Genomic DNA, 20,419 nt, shown 5'->3' on the forward strand with positions numbered 1-20,419 from the left:
CTTTCATTGCAAGCTGTCAAAAGCTTGTAATAAAACGAGGTCAAAATGACACAATTTCTAAGTTCAAATTGGCTCCCAGATTCCCCAGACGAAGTCACCCCGCCGACGAAAACAAAAATAACCATTTATCAGGCAAGTCTGGAAAGCCGATAATTTACGACACCCAGAGGACGTCAGCTAGTTCTGCCACCTTTTTAATTTCATTAGCTGATATGAGTTATCACTGGTATGGCAAACAAATGTTATTAAAACGAAGTGATGAATACTGTTATTTGCTGTGGGTGTAGGCAAATTTCAGTTTATTAAATACTCGTAAACATGCAACTGAGTTTGTTGAGCTGCATTATTGTTTATGTGTTTTTAAAAAGGTCATAATTTAGATTCAAGTTTTCAAAGTCAAAGAGAGACAACGTCACTGTCAATGTCAAATTTCTATGCAAATATATATGAAAATATGACGTTTATAATGACACTCTCTTCATTCAATCAAATTCGGTACAGAGCTAGCCAGAAAGATTATAAGGGTCGGTTACATAAAACCGTTCAGTCACCGATCTCTTAAATTGTATGTATGGGAAGTTCCATAGACCTTTGCTGCTGCGAGTGCTGCGACGTAAATGTGTCTCTGAAAACGAAATTAGAAAATATTGGGTTGGTTAACATAAAGGGCGAGTCGCACAGTTTCTCGTCAGTCATTCACTAGCTGTCGCCGAGCTAATATAAGGAAGAAAATGGACGAATTAAAAGTGCATGTAAGGCATTGCTTACTATATGAATTTCAGTCTGGCCATTCAGCCGCCGAAGCAGTGCGTAATATATGTCAGCGTGTTGCTCCTGAAGTTGTGTCTGAGGCCACGGCAGAAACGATGGTTCCAGCGGTTTCGTAGTGGCGACTTTTCATTATCAGATCAACCTAAGTCTGGTCGACCGGTGAAGATTGATGTAGACAAATTAAAAACCTTAATTGAAGGAGATCCGAGGCTAACGAGTCGTACTCTTGCTACCGAGTTAGGCTGCTCTCATGTCACCATAGAAACACATTTACACGAGTTGGGAAAAAACTACAAATACAGTGTTTGGATACCGCACGAACTTGATAGAGATCAACTAAACCGCCGTGCCGATATCTGCATACAACTTCTGTCTTTTCGCCGCACATTCAACTGGTTGGACCATCTTATCACTGGAGATGGAAAATGGGTCTTATATATAAATCACACACGCAAACGTCAGTGGCTAGCTCCAAACGAAAAAGGAATAGAGGCACCAAAAACAGAGCCTCACCCGAAAACAGTTATGCTGTCCGTTTGGTGGGATATTCATAGTATTATTCACTGGGAACTGCTACCAAGTGGAATGACTGTTACCGCATCAGTATACTGTAATCAGCTTGAAAATTTAAACCAAAAAATCTGTCAGAATCGTCCACAGCATGCTAAAGTTTTTTTCTTACACGACAATGCTCGCCCACACATTGCAAAAGTGACTCGGCTAAAGCTATTGGAGCTAGGTTGGAAAGTGATACCTCATCCACCGTACTCTCCAGACTTGGCACCTACGGATTACGCATTGTTCAGATCGCTAAGCAATGCCTTGAATGAAAAAAAGTTCGATGATCAAGCCCATCTACGACAGTACATAGCTGAGTTTTTTGAATCTAAACCTAAAATAATAATTTTATATGTCGAGATAAAATACACTTAGGAAAATAATATTGTACTATACCCGGCCTCTGTTATCTATAGATATTGTCGGAGCCTATTCTCATTACTTTCAATGTTAATCAAGGTCAAGGCCGATCTAACAATAGTAGATTAAATGTATATAGGTTGATGAATTGACAGGTCAGGCCCCGTAGCCGAATGGCATTTCTGCGACGCGAAACGCCACCAAAACGCCGCAGAAATGTAGTCTGGCTTTGTCGCGCCAATACGCAAGAGCGATAGAGATAGATAGCTCCAAAAGAGATATTTTCGTGAGCGTTTGCGCATTCGGCTACGCACACAGAGCTTTTGTTAATCAATCGACATTTAGATTAGTCATGACAGGACAACGTCACGAGTTTCATTTGTGTCAAGTTCGCAAAAACTTTAGATATATGGATACTGATCAGTGGTCAGCGACTAGAATAAACTGTTCTAATATTCAAAACTATGAGCATAACTGTGCCGCAGTAAGTAAATCCACAATAATGAAATGTGGATGCAACATAAACATTAACTTATCAATCCTCCTTAATTATCTCGCGTTGTTCTCGAAAGCAGCTTTCCAGTAAATAATATAGTTAAAGCCATCGTTGTGTTTTACCCTAATGGACCCATTCTTTATTTAATGAGAATTAAGGGTGAACCACACACGTAATCCTAAGTAGGGAGCGCTAGCCACTTAACACATATTAAGTGGTACGTGGAGAGGACCTTTGTCTTATTATATGGACCACTTTATACTAGTTAAGAGACTAATGATCCAATCCCACCATAAAGTCTTTGCACGCCTTTCTAAGGTTTACAAGTCGAGTGGTGGACAAACTCGTTGTCTAAAAGAGGAGACCCTGAAGCTCGTTGGTGCTGTGCCTATCTACATGTAGCGATTTCTCAGTAACATTTTACATTTGATTTTAACATCCTTCAGCTGTATCTAATATTCATGAGAATAGCTTGTCATACTGATACATTTTCCCTTTTCGTTTGACGTCTAGCGTTGTTCGATTGTTATCATGTACTGGCAGAAAAGAAATTCACTAGAAGACTGCCTACCTATGGATCTTAGGTAGCTTAAATATAATGAAAACTAGCTTTTACCCGCCTTACACATACTACTATTGTTTTAAAAGAAATTCTTGCAATGATTGTAGAATTGTTACACAGCGACCACAGCGTAGGTAGTAGGTACGAATATGTATGAATTTACCTATATAAATATTTATACTGGGGAAACTTCATACAACCCACATAGCCAGTATCTCGACGCTATGGTCGGTAGGGTAAAAAGTTCTTCCTTGCATTATCGCTTACATTTTGCTTATACTTATTGCAAACGTAAACATATAAAAGGCAAGCAAACAACGATCTTCTTACAGCACATTGAATATAATAGTTATCACGGATGCAGGATACTCGCCGATGCCTACTTACTAATCCCTTCCCACTGAGCCACCTGCATTTTACACTGCCTAGATATCGATTGCCGACCGATTATTCCGACCCCAATCCCTATCTCTATCTTGAAGAAGAAGAGCACATTCACTTAACGCAAATAAAACTTTCGACTAAACAATAATACACTTGAAGTTGTCAATCAAACGCGCGCTCAATCTTGTTCCTCACTTCATACCAAAAGCCCGGCTTAAATCGTGGAACAAATGTTCTATATATACCTACAAATAGTTATATAAGTTGCTAGGCAGAATGTAGGCTAAAAGCTAGGAAAAAAAGGATGCAAGAGCAAGCCCCATTGCAAGCCAACGAGTGCGAGCGAGCAAGATATAGCTGAACGTAGTGAACGTGCTCTTCCGCGCTGCACTAGCGCCACGGCAAAACATGGCAACATGCTGTGGTCTGTACCGTATGGTCGGTCGGCCCTGAGCTTCACTTAGGGAGAACTTAATAATATCTAATATTAGCGCGCGATTTTAAAAATGTTAGGGCAAGCCCGGCTTTTGGGCTTATATGGCTGTACCGCCACTGATCCCCGTCCCCTATTCCTATTTCTATCCCTATCCCTATCCCTAACCGTAACCCTATCCCGTTCCTGTCCCTGTCCCTGTCCCTGTCCCTGTCCCTGTCCCTATCCCTGTCCCTGTCCCTGTCCCTATCCCTGTCCCTGTCCTTGCCCCTGTCAAATTATCATGCTAGGAGGTGTACTTTGAAAAATCCTTTCTTAGTGCTCCTCTTATGGCTATTTTGGATATTTTAACCCTATTGCACTACAACAGGGGAGAAAATTTATTTTCCACCTTATTAGATTTTAAAATCGTTGTATTTATCGTGATCAGCGACCCGATAAACCATAAAAACGATGCCCATATTGTGTTTTTGACTTTACCCCCTTTGCACCCCTTTAGGGGTCAAATTTTCAAAAAACCTGAAACATGTATTTAGTCATATGTCTTTAGGAATCCTCCTGTGAAGTTTCGTATAAAATAGTCAAACTAATCTTGTTTCCCCATACAAACTTTGAACCCCCATTTGAGCCCCTTAGGAGGCGAATTTTGAAAAATCCTTTCTTAGTACTCCTCTACACTATATAAGGAACCTACGTGCCAAATTTGACATATCTAGGACCAGCGGTTTCGGCTGTGCGTTGATATGTCAGTCAGTCAGTCAATATCTTCTTTTATATATATTTTTGATATTTAAACCCCATTGCACCACAACCGTGATGTCCCTCCAGGACATCACGGCGTCCGATTTGCGGATAGAATAGAGGATCTCTCTAAAATCCCAATTTCTCTCACAAAAAAAAAAAAAATCAGGGGAGAAGGTATTTCACTTCCGCCTCGTTAGATTTAAAAAACGTTGTATTTATCGTGATCAGCGACCCGATAAACCATAAAAACGATACCTATATTGATTTTTTGACTTTATCTTCCCCTTTTCACCCTTTTAGGGGTTAAATTTTCAAAAAACCTGAAACACGTATTCAGTCATATGTCTTAAGGAATCTTCCTGTGAAGTTTCGAATAAAATAGTCAAACTAATCTTGTTTCCCCATACAAACTTTGAACCCCCATTTGACCCCCTTAGGAGGTGAATTTTGGAAAATCCTTTCTTAGTGCTCCTCTACACTACATAAGGAACCTACGTGCCAAATTTGAAATCTCTAGGACCAGCGGTTTCGGTTGTGCGTTGATATGTCAGTCAGTCAGTCAGTCAGTCAGTCAGTCAGTCAGTCAGCTTCTTCTTTTATATATTTAGAAAATTAAACAACCTTTTAGAAAGTTCGTCATTTCGGCCTCTCAACCCGAAACAGCAAAATTGAAATTAAAAATCAACAGAAAGTCTTCTTTGATGGCTGACGGGTAAGGAAAAACATAATTTAGAGCAACCCAAAAACACGAAAGTAAATATAACCAGTAAACTCTAACAACGCAACGAATAGCGAAGAGAACCGAAAACAGCTTAAACACAGACGGGCGATGATAAACAAAGTTTGTTTCTTAAGTCAAATGGCAAAGGTTTTTTGAACTTTTTTAGCATATCTCCGGAATTAAGGTAAGTTCTATAGACTTAGGTAGCTTCTTTGGAAAGATCATCTCGACTGCCAAGTCGTTTGTCACTGAGGGAAAACTAAGTTTCATTAGAATTTAGCCTGGTAGAGAATTCTATTAAAATGTACTTTGGATCAACAACAACCAAAATCTATTTTGAAGGTATCGCGTATGGAACATATTTTCTTAAAAGTTGCAGATAATGTATTATACGCATTTTATTAAGCGATCTAAGTAAACTTGCATTCTCGAGCGCGAATCTTTTCTTGAATGAAACCTTGACAAAGATTTATTCAAATTTGAATTTTGACATGCTGTCACTAGAGTCAAAAATAGATGATGCATATACAAGGTGCTCGCGAGGAACCCATATAACTTTAACGGCATATTCTTGGTCACATTTTAAGACTAAAATGTCATATAAACTTTTCTAGATTTCGTCTAGTTTCAGAGTTATTGCCAATTAAAAAAAAACATTTCGGTATTGTTACTCAGTAGAAAAGGTCTTCTTAACGGCGCTGATGCGCAATTGTGGAGCATAGTCTCACAGTAAGTCATTGATAGAATGTCAAAATGTGACAAAAAATATGGTTTTTAGAAAAATTTATTAAGGAACTCATTTTTATTGCCAACGTTATGTATAAAAATTGCTTTTTATGTGAAAATACGTCCAAAAAAGTTGAAAAAAAAAAAAACAAAAAAAAAATTTTTTTTTGCGAAAAATTTTAAAATTCATATAACATTTTTTCTTTCTTTTGGCCTCAGAAACGCGTGGTTCAAGTTATGCGGGTTCCTCGCGAGCACCTTGTATACATCACTATGCATTTAAGGGTTAAATGTACGGACTCGCGCACGAGAACTCGAGTTGTTCTAGACCTTCAGAAATATTGAAAAAAAAATGGCGTCCCTACTTTTCAGGTGTCCCCACGAAACTCTTGTCAGAGCGCAGTCAACTGGCAGACTGGCACATTACAATAATTGAAGAAAGATTCCTTTAAAATCTGTTTCGTGTCTCCAAGTCTACAAGTAATAGCCACTTAAGTCATATGGTCTGTTTGTTTCTCGGTTTAGATTACGGAAACGGCACCCAACACTGTTTCGCTTTCTTGGTAGCGAGCGTCTAAATATTTGAATTGCCTAATGGGTATGTGGATGCGCTTTGGGAAGTATCGTGTGTTGGTATGGTAATTGCTTTTCGTAAGTGTTTTGGCGTGTTTGTTACTTTATATGGCGTTAACTTAACGGTGTACGTGTTTTTGAAAGAATCATAGAAATATAAGCACTCGCGAAAGTAAACTAATGTAGGTACTTTGAATCGGGTTAATTTTAACGAATCGAAATATTTTCCACGTTTTACATCATTAACTAGACTGCCATATGTGACAAATAAACAGGCGAAAGCTAGTACAGTTATATTTCTAAAATGACTGTTACTTCATTCATATTGAACTCCATACGGGCGAGCTCTTGTGACTCGACTTCAAACCACAATTCGTTCAAAGCAGCTTCCACCCACGCTTAACCATATGGTATAATTTACGCGGGGATTGTTCAAGATTGTAGCGACAATCCGCGTTTAGTGCAAATTGGACCGAACTTCGCGATCGATCAACGTCACCATGCTCCTTACTCGGCCTATTTGTATAGGCATCCACGAGGCAATTTATAAAGACTGTCAATCTTCATACAGTCGAGTTCGTAAACATGTAAACAGCCGGATATACCTACTCACCCTGTAAGCCCTTCTTTCCCGGCGTCTGACGTAACCTATCACTTTTTTAAAACGTAAATGCGTTGTAATTATACATATTTCATGTTAATTATAACAATTACCACATGGTTGAACTAAGTAAACTTAGGTTTACTAAACTTCTAAACTGATGTGTCAATTAGATATAATTATAACATACACATATGTTCCGAGGTGGGCTCAAATAGCTGCGACACAGTTCATGCTAATGCAGCTGCTTACGATCAATGTTGTTACTAAACGTATGTTATTATGTTCAATAAAAATCTTTAAAATCATTAAATTTGACCTCAACTCGTTCCAATAAGGTAAAAAAATGTAGAGATATATATGAACTCGACTGTACAATATTATTGATTGAAGAAGCGCCACGAGTATGCGTACGCCTCTGGCCCTTATTTCGACAAATTGACAGCTGACAGTGACAATTTTCAGCAAAAGAAATATATAACAGACTAAACTAAATTTACAATACATTTCAGGGTGCATAAGTAACGACGGAACATATTTTTTTGTATAATGTACAGTGAATTGTCTATGTCAGTTTCCTTTACTATAATGAAAACTTTATTAAATGTCAGAATGTTGGTCAGGAAATATTTGCCAGTTGAGAAGTGCCTTTTATGCCTACACATACAAATATGCATAGTAGGTATTTTAAGGACAAATAACTGGACATAAAAGTTTTAGCCCCTTTCATATTCGCCTTTTCCTATCACTAATATTTTTAAATTCAAAAATAACACTTCCGTTTTGTAGAGATGACCAATGGTCGTAACTATTCCAAATTTCAAATCATTAGCATAAGTAGTTCTCGTGGTATTTAGCAAAGTGACAGACTCGCACCATGTAGCTTTTTGGTACGAAACCTTAAAAACGATTCCTCACAGTCAACGCAGACCAGACCCTTTAGCATAACTTGCCTTGTCGCGCGCGAGTTCATACATCAAGCGCGACTTCAAGTATAGACTCGCGCGCGACAAGGCAAGTTGTGCTAGAGGGGCAGGCAAGCAAGCACGGTCGCGTGATAAACGATATAACGCGAGGCCGTCCTTTTTGCACTTTTTTTACTACTTTTTCTTTTTTAATACTACTTCGGTGACAAACAAGCATACGGTCCGCCTTATGGAAAGCGGTCACCGTAACCTATGGACGCCTGCAACTCAAGGGGTGTCACATGCGAAACTTGTATACTCCTTTCTGCTTGTATACTATTTTCTTTTCTTTCTCTTGTTGCTGCTTTATTTGTAAGTGCGATAGGGACGCACCGATGCGATAAAGTTTGCCTCTCTAGTCTGCTACGCCCGCAGGGAAGCTGTGGCAACGATAGCCAGTCTATATATATATTCGTCTCTTATACGGGGGAGGCTAAAGCTCCATCTATCACTATTCTCTGTAATACGGGACTTTCATTACAAACGACCGCACTCACGGATAACTGGCTAAGAGTGCGCGATATATTTCACTGGATAAAACTTATTAAGACGATAAATATCAGTTTTTTCTGTTATTTTCTTACTGTTTATATAGGTTTTGTTGATCGATACACATCATGATGTTAAAATTCATATTTTTCGATTTTTGTCGGATTTTTGTTGGATTTTTGTCTCATGCTTATTCCTCAAACTAATCATCAAGTTACAGGATCAACTGTAGTAATAGACATCAGAACACTCACCCCAAAGGCACTAAACCGCTTCGTGCGTCGGTTGGAGTGGTCGTGGGCGAGAAACGCTTCGGACTTGGGTCTCGGTGGCCGTTTCGGCCTCATTACTACCCGCGCGTCCTCCCGCGCCCCCTCGTCCAATAGTTTCGAGTCCGACGACACTGACAGTTGTCTCCGCACCCGGTACTCCCCGTTGGCACCGCTACTCCATTCTGTTGACAAGGAAAAATAAGTTATAGCTTATTAACAGAAACAGTTATAGCGCTTTGTCCCTTGTCATTTAAATCTACTTAAATAAATAAATTAAATAAATAACTAGTTGCCTTAACAAACTAGTCTTAGAAGAGAAGACGCAAGCTAAATAAAAACAGAAAGAGGGTTATTTTGGGTCGGAAAATAAAACTTGAAGAATAATAAAATTCATGTCAGTGAAGGTTGAAAAGTGTAAGAGACGTTCCTAAAGTATTGTTCTTAAGAAGTTAAAAGAAACAAGTTGATCTACAACTTAAGGTATAAATTCAGGCCAGTGGACAAAATAAAACGATTATACTCTGTGGCTCACGCTTAATATTAAAAAGTTAAGGAGACGCTCCCAAAATATGATGTTAAGTCGCTAAAAGAAACGAGCAGTCCTAAATAAAAGTCTACGGTGTGGCATAAAATAAAATGCAACGACGCTATTTCGTGTTAAGAGCATTCAAACATTACACTGCATAGAACGTAACTACACCATTTGGAACCGATGACAGATGCAACAAGTGGCACTCAGTGACGTTAAGCCGGCATAGTAACAATTTACGATTCAAAGTAAACACGAATAAATCGTCATTGAACTGATAAAATCCTCCGTTCTAAGCATTTCCTCACAGCTTTGTACGCACCGTTGATACATTCTCGGAATTCCGACAGCAATAAAAGTTCGAAAAGACATTTGTTCGTTCGGAGATAAAGACGGCTGATGATGACAACGTAAATAAAAGCTCATTCAACAACTCTGAATCCACTTGGCACACTTTTTCCCTTCATATTTCGCCAATAAATTATCAAAGCACTCTAAAATACAAACATTGGGAGGCTCGGCAGCTCCTGACACAATTTCTCCCAAGCACTTAGCAAGCAAATTAATTCAGGGTAAAAACGCGTCGATTGAACCGCGACGTTGCTTGGAAGCTATTTTTTACGTCTCGATATTCGCGTCAAGGGGCACTCTTGGTTATTCCAATCACTACCAAACTCGCATCATCTACGAGAACCAGCATTATTTTTACACGAACGACCCGCTCCGGGTTCGTACACAAGAATGAGTATATCCATAAAAAATAAACATTATAATATAACAATGTCGAACTTTTATGCAGATCAGTGAAAGAGAAACAATTTCAACACACGGGTTGGGCAGCGTTTTCGATTAAAACTCCCAAATAAGTTATTTACCCCCGACTCCAGTGGAAAATATGTATTTAACCAATTTGTAAACCTTTCAAGAATCTGCACCATTCATATAAGCCGTATATTCCTGAGTTTTTATACTGGTCTGAAGCAAAGTATCTGTAAGCCATGAGATTACCACGGATCGCGTTAGCGTCACAAAGACGAGATATCGATGCGACGGAGTAAACATCGAGTGAATAAATCACTGCCTGATAGCACAGCGGCGCTATAATCGATTCAGAAATAACCTTTTAGGGATGTAATTTAAGCATTAGGCTGCCTTTTAAGTCAGTATGCCCATCATTGCTGTCAACAATCTCTTTCGAATAAATATTACACTTAGCAGACGAGTTTATCGGGCAATAATACCTACCCGTGTAGAAAATATAGTGAGCACTAGCACTTGAAAAGGGAGAACAAAACTCACTTCACATATCGCGCGAGCGACTGAAAAATGTGATGAGATAATTTAAAGTTAATACATATATATCACCCACCCACGACTCTTACAACAGTTGAAATTCGGTGGTAATGAAAAATGTAAAATATTTTATTGATAAATAATGTAGGGGTAACAATCGTGATGTCTTCCGTTAGGATTGAAGAATTGCAAAATATGAACGTAAAATTCAGGCACGGTCTATAATGCGTTTAGCTATGAAAATCTTTACCTAGATATGTATCAGTCTACTAAAGTGGCCGTCAATAGAATTTGTGAACAATGTAAACAAACCTTGTAGTCAAAATGTCTTTAATTTCCATTGTACTCATCAGATACTGGCTAAATCTATGTGTTATTTAATCAATTCATATCACATTATGATCCCCAACCTTTAATATAATAAAATTGTGCTAGAATATTGATATTTTATAGAATGGTTTGTTTACATTGTTGACAATTTCTATTGACGGCGACTTTACGGTGAAATTGGTACTAGGTACAAACCTATTTGGTTAAAAGTTTTTCTAAATAACGGATCACTAGCGAGTTATCTGAATATACTTCATTAAGCCCCGACGGGAATACGAGAATATGATTTGCCGCGATCAAAGGGAAATTTATGGAAATCACGTAGGCATTTTCTGTATTTATATTCTCATAGTTGCCCTTTCGCGGATATATTTGTATTCGCAAAAGAAAATCCTGTCGGGTCGCTGTGTACATACGTGATCGGCTCAATCAATATGGGAATTATGGACTTAAATCCAATTAAGGCTACGAGATCCTCCAATTACCAATAACGAATATTACGTGACACGTTTTAATAAATGTCGAGAGCGCATTTTTGTATATTTTAACTTCTCATAGTGGCAACAACACTTGTTGAAAAATTGGTTTTTGCAGTATATTTTAAAGACACTTTCCATTCGGTTTAGCACACCATTTGGTTGTCCTAGACCTCCATAATTATGTGAACTACTTTAAAATCACGAGATCTTCAAGAAGACTTATCGATTAAAATACTATAGTAATAGTAGTCCAATATTGTAGAAATTCAGAGCCCAACTCGTTCCGCAAGGGAAGTTTAAGTCAGCAGTAATAACCACTAGAACTATTGAAATTGATCCTTTAAGTTCTGCCCGACTTGCCCGAGACTCGTCTTCGAACTTGCGAAATTAATAATAACTTATCGTATACGTAGGGAAGTTAATATACGTTATTATATAGGCAATAACGAGTGATGGAACGCAAGGCTCGCGTGCGAGTTGATTATTTTTATAGTAGAGTGAGCATGTAGGTGACTGGGATAGGATGACCTGAGGGACCTGAGAGCATAGCCATGATGCCAATTTGCTCTCTTCATGTCTCTTCTTTACACTCTTGAATCCTGACGAAGGTTGGCTATCAATACGGCTATTTTCATCACTTGAGGTATATGAGTCACGGGATTCTTCCACGTTTTAATTGCATATTTCCATCTCTATCAAACTATTGCAGTTCGACAGAGAGGTATAAGCGGCGCAAGATATTGGAGTATTGTTTTGGTCCCTTGAGGATTCTTCGTTATAGCCGAACGTGCCAAATTACAAATGATCATGCAAGTGAATGGAGGTCATTCATTTCAATATAGCCTATAAAAATCACATTATGTTATATTAAATTGTTTATTAATCGAATTGAATTTGAATTTCGGTTAATTGATGGCAATTATTTTATGACCGCAAGCCGCAATTGTATTGTTATTGCTTAGTTTAAGAAGCCTATATTTTTACGAGTAGCTACAGTGACAGGCCACAAAGGTAAAAAGTTTTAAAAACCGTATATTTTCAATTATTTTTTTATAAATCATAGAACTTTTAGATTATTATTATACTTTTAGAACAGTTAAAGTATGTATAGGTATCTACATTAGGATTTAGTACAGAAATCGGGTTATCCGCTTGACTGAGCTCGTGAGTCGTGACGGTTGAGGGAGCGACGGGACATAATAAGGACTTCACTTATTACCCGACTCTTCGCTCATACGGGTAATATGCACTCGCTTCAAGTGGAAACCTTTCAGAGAACATTCAGAGTTCTTTCTTTTATTAAACATGAAGGATTTTTTTAACGTTTGAATTAACATGATTGTTCAACTAGAAACGTCACTTTCGCAAACGTTTCTTTCACAGACAACAAATCCAGATTAAAATGATGAAGATTTATTATAAAACCTCACACATAGAAATCTGTGTACAAAATTGATAGTACAACTAAAACGAAGTCCAATTGTGATATTTCCGGACCGATACGAAACTCAAGAAAAGAGCGTACACCCATCTTCCAGTAACCTCTGGTGTTTCGGGTGTCCATGGGCGGCGGTGATCGCTTACCATAAAAACGAAATCAACGACATGCATTTTAACTTTAAAAATCTTAAACAGCAGTGAAACCCGAGCAAATCCTACCGACTGCGCCATTTACAATATGTACCGTATTGAGACAGAGAAGTAAATAACACGCGTAAGGCTTGTAAGACGGAATTTTTATTTATCTACCCACACCATGTACAAGTCCCTTAGTGCGTTTTCACACTATCCGATCCGATATCGGATGTCGGAAGGATTTCAAAGACATAAATAAAGATGGCGGTTTACATGTATGGGATATCGGTCCTACATCCGATATCGGATCGGATAGTGTGAAAACTCACTTACAGTACCAATATAAGACGACAGTATCAATTTTTGACAAGTCTAAATAAAACATCATTACATCACTTACAAATATTTTCAATTGACCCAGTTTAATCTCCTGGCGAACATAAAAAACATGTCATCCTCGTGTTATCAAAATGTACGATCGCTTTACTATCGCCATTACTTTCATGTCAGGGGTGGGGTATTTTACGATAGACTTCTGACGGTTTCAATGCACAGGTATCGTCATACTGACTTGCAGGCTCGTCTTTCATAACCGAATAAAAATGTTTATTACCCCTGAAATTACTGCGTCATTTGGAGCTCTGCAGTATGTCACTAATTGAAATGGACAGGCGTCTTCCGCTGAGGTCCGAAAATGGCAATTAGCCTAATTATTGTTAACACACAAAGCTCTGAAATTGTGCGTGCTCTGAAATATATTTGATAAAACATTGTTTGTTAAGGGCGAATACGGGTTAAAATTGCCCTGGTTATTTTTATTGGATTAGTAATTGTTGTTCCGATTTTTGCGGTATTTTTAGACAGAAACAAAGGCCGTCTTAAATTCCAAAGTTAATTAACCCAATAGTCCTGATAAAAGGCAAAGCAGATATAACTTAGAAGAGATTATAACTAAGATATAACACTTATTTGATGAGGTCAAGAGTGATAAATGGTCTTACAATATCATTATCATTTGAACCTCATTTCGCCTTCCTGAGCCTCTCTTCGTGTACGCTACTTATCCCCGTCTTGGGTTAGTCTAATCCAGAAGTTTCCCAAGATTTTGCGAATTGCATCAACCAAACGACCTATCGGAGGCCAGGCGCTTCATTTCTTCAAAATAAAAGAAAAACAACCCGTTCACACTTGGGTCCATCTGCCATAACTCTGCTTGGCGACAGTCGCATGGTAGACACTAGACACGTCTGTATGAGACGTATCTCATACAGGGTTGAACGTAAAAATAATGCAACATATGCAACTGTCCAACTCTATAAAAATACAGACAGTTGCACTTAGTGACATGCGATACTGCGAAGGGCTAAGTAAGGCTTCACACGGCACCAAAATGTATAGACTAGATGAAATTGCCAATCCATTTACTCCATTATTATGATTGAGTTTGGGCAAAATATTCAATTTCGTTACTAAGAATCTCACTACACAGATGAAATTTCAGTTGATCAAACATAACGAATATTATAGAATCTCTGAATTATATTTCCCTGATCATAAATTCAGGTACAGATTTAGCCCGAAATATGTTTTCCCCATTTCACTGATCAAACATCAAGCTAAAATTATGTTTGAATAAAGTGAATACCAATAAACTCCTACATTATTTCCGTTTATAAAATTGTATCCACTAATAACACAGACTTTCTAATAGATTCCATTGAAGACGAGTGCGTAAATAACAGAATGCTTATAATGTCTGAGAACAGTGAGTACCCAACCTACAACACAAGTCTTCTTAAGCTTACCGTGGGACGTCAATTTCTGTAAGAATGTCATATAACATGTATTTATAAAACTTTAGCACTTACTAAACGCGACACCCTATATTTTGTCTCCTCAAAAACCAAACAGGCGTGTCCGAGCAAAACAAACACAACCACAAATTGCTCGTTTATTCATTCATGGAATTTTATAAGATTCCCCTAGGCAGTGAAACAATAACTTGTTTACATACTAAGCAGGCTCGTTGTTAGTCCGATTAATCCCTGGGGAACTAGTTGTGCGATAGTAACTTTTGCCTTCATGTAAATAGAGTTCAAAAGTTGCGTTAACGGTTGAGTGACCCAGTGTACGGCATTGTTTATTTTAATTTTCATGATGAGATGACGGACTATTAATATTAACTGTGTGGAGTCGTCCTTTATTTTAGTCAACGTTGTATCACTAGCTTCTGCCCTGCCCGCGGCTTGGGTTGTGATCGTGGAGTGAGCCGCCCCTTGTGAAATAAGTGAACAATACATTCGATATCGACTGCCATAAAAAATCACTGTACTCTGACCACGCTACTTTGCACACCTTGGCTGGTGGAAATGGTGGAATGCATAAATATAAGCTTAGTAATGTAAGTAGTTTGCTTGAAAATTTCGTGTTGTTAGACTTTATCCGTTTTATAGAATTGTTTTCCTGAGTGCCAAAGGAACTCCATGTCAAATTTTATCAAAATGGAGAAGATGATATATCATATAGGACATGAAATATTCCGCACCAACTTATGACACGTACAATCAGCGCGAAAATTTCGCATACGTATTTTTCAAGAAAAAGAGATGATTATATCTTTATACACCGTGTCCAATAAGTCCGAATACTCACATTTTACCTCAGTTCTAAAGATATAGGGATCACAGGCCATCAAATTCTTATTTAAACTAAAGAGTGTATTCCTCTTAATAAAATACAAGCACAAAGTACATGAAATTTCCGAAGTGTCTAAGAAAAACAAAGAGGTAAAGTGCCAACAAAATACTTGCTCGGCACGCAGGTGACGAGTTATTTTTTATAAGGAGAATCTGTATGTGATAAAATAGACGCCACGTGTCCAAAATAAACTATTATGGGTACCGAGGATAGATAACGTTCCGGGAAACTAGAAAAATGTGCCTAGGTTCCAGAGCTCACCATCGGCCCAAGCGTGGGATGCAGTATGTAAGCGAGGTAAACTACCTTCAGTACTTACAGATAAAAGCGTTAAAATCAACGTTTTTTTCTTTAAAACCAAGGTTTTGGAGAAAAAAATGCCTTAAAGTTAAAAAGGATGCTTGGGAATGAGTATCATGTGTCCCAACAAGACGCACCTCCAGCACATTCGGCAAATGGTATTCTAGCGTAGTTTCAGACTAATTTGGCAGTTTTTTATCCGAAACATGAGTGGCCACCCAGGCCTCCAGGTTTAGGCGTATTAGACTATTTTGTATGGTCATACATGCTTTGAAGACTAAATTTTTATAAAATCATAAACCTAGATCATTTCAAAAAGGTTATCGAGAGTATTTGGGATGAAATGTGAAGAAAACGGTGCGTGCCGCGTGTGATCCGTTTGAGAAGCGTTTGAGGCTGGTAAACAAGTTAATGCTGGAGTTATTCCAAAACATTTGTTGTGAATGTAGTAAATAAGATTGCCATTCATAAAATATAATAATAATGTAGTAACTATTTGTTCATTTTGTTTTATTGGCTATTTGTGCTGTATTCAAACTTATTGGACACGGTGTACATTATATTTTTATACTAATGACTCTAATGAGACTGTAAAAGATACTTTTGAACGCGAGCTGTAAGCATATTATAAAATGTACTCCGCGTTGCGTTGCGTTGTTTCATCCGCTACATGATTGCTAAGAACAACTCTGCTAAGAAGATCAATAGTAATGACCCTGTTATATCAATTATGTTTCAGCCGCATGTTATCTAAACAAAGGCGATGCCCTGGTGTATAATCAAGCCCGAATCGTACGTGATTGGTCGATAAATATTCATGCTGTGTTTATTTGCTCAGCGTAGCAATACGGGCGTCAACCGTGTGTTGACTACATGTAATTGTTGATCAGATGTTTGACTTCATACGAACATCAGCAATTAACTAAATACCAACCAACAAAAAAAAAGACATGTCTGAATGAGCAATGCGTTTTAACGGGTTTAAAATATTTACACCGATCTCTCGAACTCAATTGTAAAACGGTTTAATTTATATTTCATCAACTTCTCGGCGGCTCTCCATATAACATTGACAATATGATAGAATTTTTTTTGACTTCCATCGAAATGCAAGTCTATTAATTGAAATTGGTCAAAATTACTCTAAAATTGAGTATACTACAGGTGCACAAGAAGCATACGCCTCCAGAATGGACCATAATATCCCTTTCAGGCGAGCAACGTCTATAGATGTCGCCACATAAGCGTTAACTACACTTTAATTGACGCACGTCGCTTAAAAGCGCCACAATATTTAATATGCAAATGAATATTGTCCAAACACTGATCAAAAAATTACTCTACTAGATCATGCTTAAACATGAACTTTTAGATTATGCCTTTCATTCATAGCTAATGTATTACAACACATTTTTGTCATATTCAACTACGTGTGTTTATACAGTTATACGCATGTCACAAAAAGGTGAGCTACCTACTCGCCCACGAAGTCAAAGTACTGCTTTGACATCGCACACGCGTAACGTATGTTACGGTTGACTTAACCGCCACTTGTTAAGGCTACGTTTATCGAGTGTCGACAGGGCTGGGGTTGCTTATTGAATGAAGCTGCGTGTTTCCAATATTCTCTTACTGCAAGGGAATAAGGTACCAAATAATAAGTATGTTTGAGGTCGCCAATCGGCAAGGGAGATTAAGTCATATTGGGAATTTACTGAACAAATATTTTCGACAAATACCTATACCTGCTGGACAGTACAGTCAAAAGTAGCGAATCAAATATCGCTTCGGAAGTAACTAAGTACTATTTTGTAAGCACTAAACTAAATGAGACGTGTGACACATATACTACGAACTGTGGAAATGTATCTATAATTATTTAGAAAAGTTATTCAGGATGTCAGACCCTTTTGGTGCAATTTTTCATCCGCCACTATTGAGGCTGACTGTTCGTATCTGTAAACAATCTGAAAGTTCGTAAGCCACTTTAAGCTAGAATTGCCTAGAGTTTAACGTGGAGATAAACTAACAGAAACCATTAGGGAGTCCACTCTGCCGGACTAATCCAAATGGAACGTACGATCAAAAGGCTTTGCTTTTCTCAATAACGAGGAGAATTAGTGAGCTCTGAGCCGACTTTTAGATGAATCGTCGATGAATATGTAGGTATGCTATATATGTAGATCACGGATGATCCGGCCCCGTAGCCAAATGGCATTTCTGCGACGCGAAACGAAAACGAAACGCCGGTGGTCTGGCTCTGTCGCGCCAATACGCAAGAGCGATGGAGATAGATATCGACGAGCGTTCGTTTCGTGAGCGTTTGTGCAATCGGCTACGCACGCAGAGGCATGCTAATCAAGAGTCAGAGTAGTCACGCTTCTTTTGAAGTTTTGTTACGACATGAGTCCTTGAATTAGCCTGCATCATTCCGATGATGGTTGATATAAAATGAGTCTGTCCTTTCTTAGGCTCCTTTCAACATCTACATAAATCGGTTCTGCGGTTACGAGGCGATAGATAATAGACACGCTGACTAATTATACAATTACATTCATAATAAGTAGAATAGACCAATCGAACCGAAACGTGAAAGCGTAAGATATTGATGATGTGATTTTCTGTCTATCAATTTATAGCCGTTTGCGGGACGCAGGGAAGTACTACGGCGTAGGCCATAAGTGCTACGACTGCTACGAGTTTTCGTGTTGATTCATCAAAACTTACACGAACGGAAAAAGACAATGAAATTAGACCCTGTAATACTTCTATGGTTTTTTGGTCTAACGACCTTAACTGTAAGAGAAAAGCGTACTCCCATCCTAAACACAAAAAACTACCCTGGTATTGCATGAACAGGCAAAATTAATTGAATTTCATAGGGGGTATTGTTAATTTTTTCACATTCGTCTGTTTGTTTTTCACGACAAAACAGAGCGACGAATCGACGTGATTTTTAGGTGGAGATAGTTGAAGGGATAGTGACATAGGCTACTTTTTGTCTCTTTCTAACGCGAGCGAAGCGTCGGGCAAAAGCTAGTGCAATAATAAAGGATAAAAAAGCGTATCTAATTTTAAACGAAATAAACGAGTTAACTTGGTAGTACTTACTCGTAAACAACGTTATCCCAAAATACGTAGATAAACAAGGCGCCGCAAGCAAGTTTACACTTTCATTACAGCTTCTATTAAGAATTTACTCTGGTAAATCTTATATTGTATGCAGGGATGAGGATAAAAACAATTTTCCCTTGAGAAATGAGATAACATAATCGCGGGAGGCCATTGTCAGTCCTTTGGTTAAAATGCGGAGGGGAAATGACTAAATCTTAGCAAGTGTCTTTGTTACAGTGAAAACTGATGCAGTGCCTTGCCTTCATAATTATATATACTCACGGACAGTAAATACGGGTCACTCTGTATGGAAATCTCTATGGAAATTGACCTGTTTTCACTGTCCGCGAGTGTAGTAGAACTTCTAATTCACGCTTTCATTCGCGTAAAAGTAAAAAAAGTACATAATCTCGACTGTCAGCTTGATGAAATTAATGACAAGTAATTTGATTCAAGTTTAGATTTGACATTACTATATTGCGAATCAAGAGCCTTAGAAGCGATAAATGTTTTTGCTCATAATTCGCTACACTCAAAAATAATAATTCTAATCAAAATTACTGTTAATTATTCCTACCGTTTCTACATCAAAGGTCTTAATTGTTGTTGTCGTGTCGCTTGTCCAAATGCCGCGATCCCAATAAAGGCCAACCGCTAATGAAAATTAATGATTAAACTAAAACAACACTCTTCTCGACGAAAATGTTGATAATTTCGGCCCTAATTTTAGTAGCTAAGTTTACAGATTATTTTTAATCCTTTTTCTACGTGCAATTAAATTAGTTTAAGTACATTTGTGGGGCTGTTTAATTGTTTTAAACTACGCTCACCTGTTCAACGAAAATTTTAAGCGCATGCTTTTAGTTTTTGAACGCGGTTTTACGTGGACAAAGTTTTTAATTTTGGGTGGACAGTGTAAAGTAATGTTTGATCTTGTATTCTCATATACACACACGTAGATACGACTCATCGATTCTGTTCCATAAAAGAAAAGAACATATAAGACTTATGCGAGGTTGTGATACTTGTGATAAAGTAATTAAAGATTATGACAAAGTTGAGAGCGCTTGTTCGTTAAACACAGGAACAGAAAAATAAACAGATGAAGAGGGATGGGTTCGAAAAAAAATCGAAAATCGCCCAACTTTTGTGTTCTTCTTAAAAACATACAAAGAAGGTAAACATAAGGTAACGATTGACTCAAATTGTCACACGACGATGAATTTGAGATGTTTGAAACAATTCGCGAAACACTTTTTTATGCGGTGTTCTTAAGACCTAAGAAGGTGAAGGTAACAATAACCGTCGGTAACGACTGTCACGAATCGTCACGACATTTCTCCGAACAAACGACATAGAGCGGGAAACGAGCAATAACGACAAGGGCGCGATAACGCCGCAATGCGACGAAGCTAATGCGTGCGCGTAGACCACATCCAGAAGATTG

At 38.1% G+C, this 20,419-nt stretch overlaps 1 protein-coding gene across 3 annotated transcripts in view; it reads right to left on the minus strand.

The window, feature by feature from the left end:
- Positions 1 to 20,419, minus strand: part of LOC125232208 (cyclin-dependent kinase 14) — a 149,225-nt gene that overhangs the window by 30,310 nt on the left and 98,496 nt on the right. For all 3 annotated transcript variants that reach the window (XM_048137842.1, XM_048137844.1, XM_048137843.1), the window contains exon 4: positions 8,638 to 8,837. In XM_048137842.1, the coding sequence (XP_047993799.1) occupies positions 8,638 to 8,837 (200 nt within the window). The remainder of the gene's footprint in view (positions 1 to 8,637; positions 8,838 to 20,419) is intronic.

This window comes from Leguminivora glycinivorella, chromosome 12, assembly GCF_023078275.1.
Source record: "Leguminivora glycinivorella isolate SPB_JAAS2020 chromosome 12, LegGlyc_1.1, whole genome shotgun sequence".
NCBI classification, from domain to species: domain Eukaryota; kingdom Metazoa; phylum Arthropoda; class Insecta; order Lepidoptera; family Tortricidae; genus Leguminivora; species Leguminivora glycinivorella.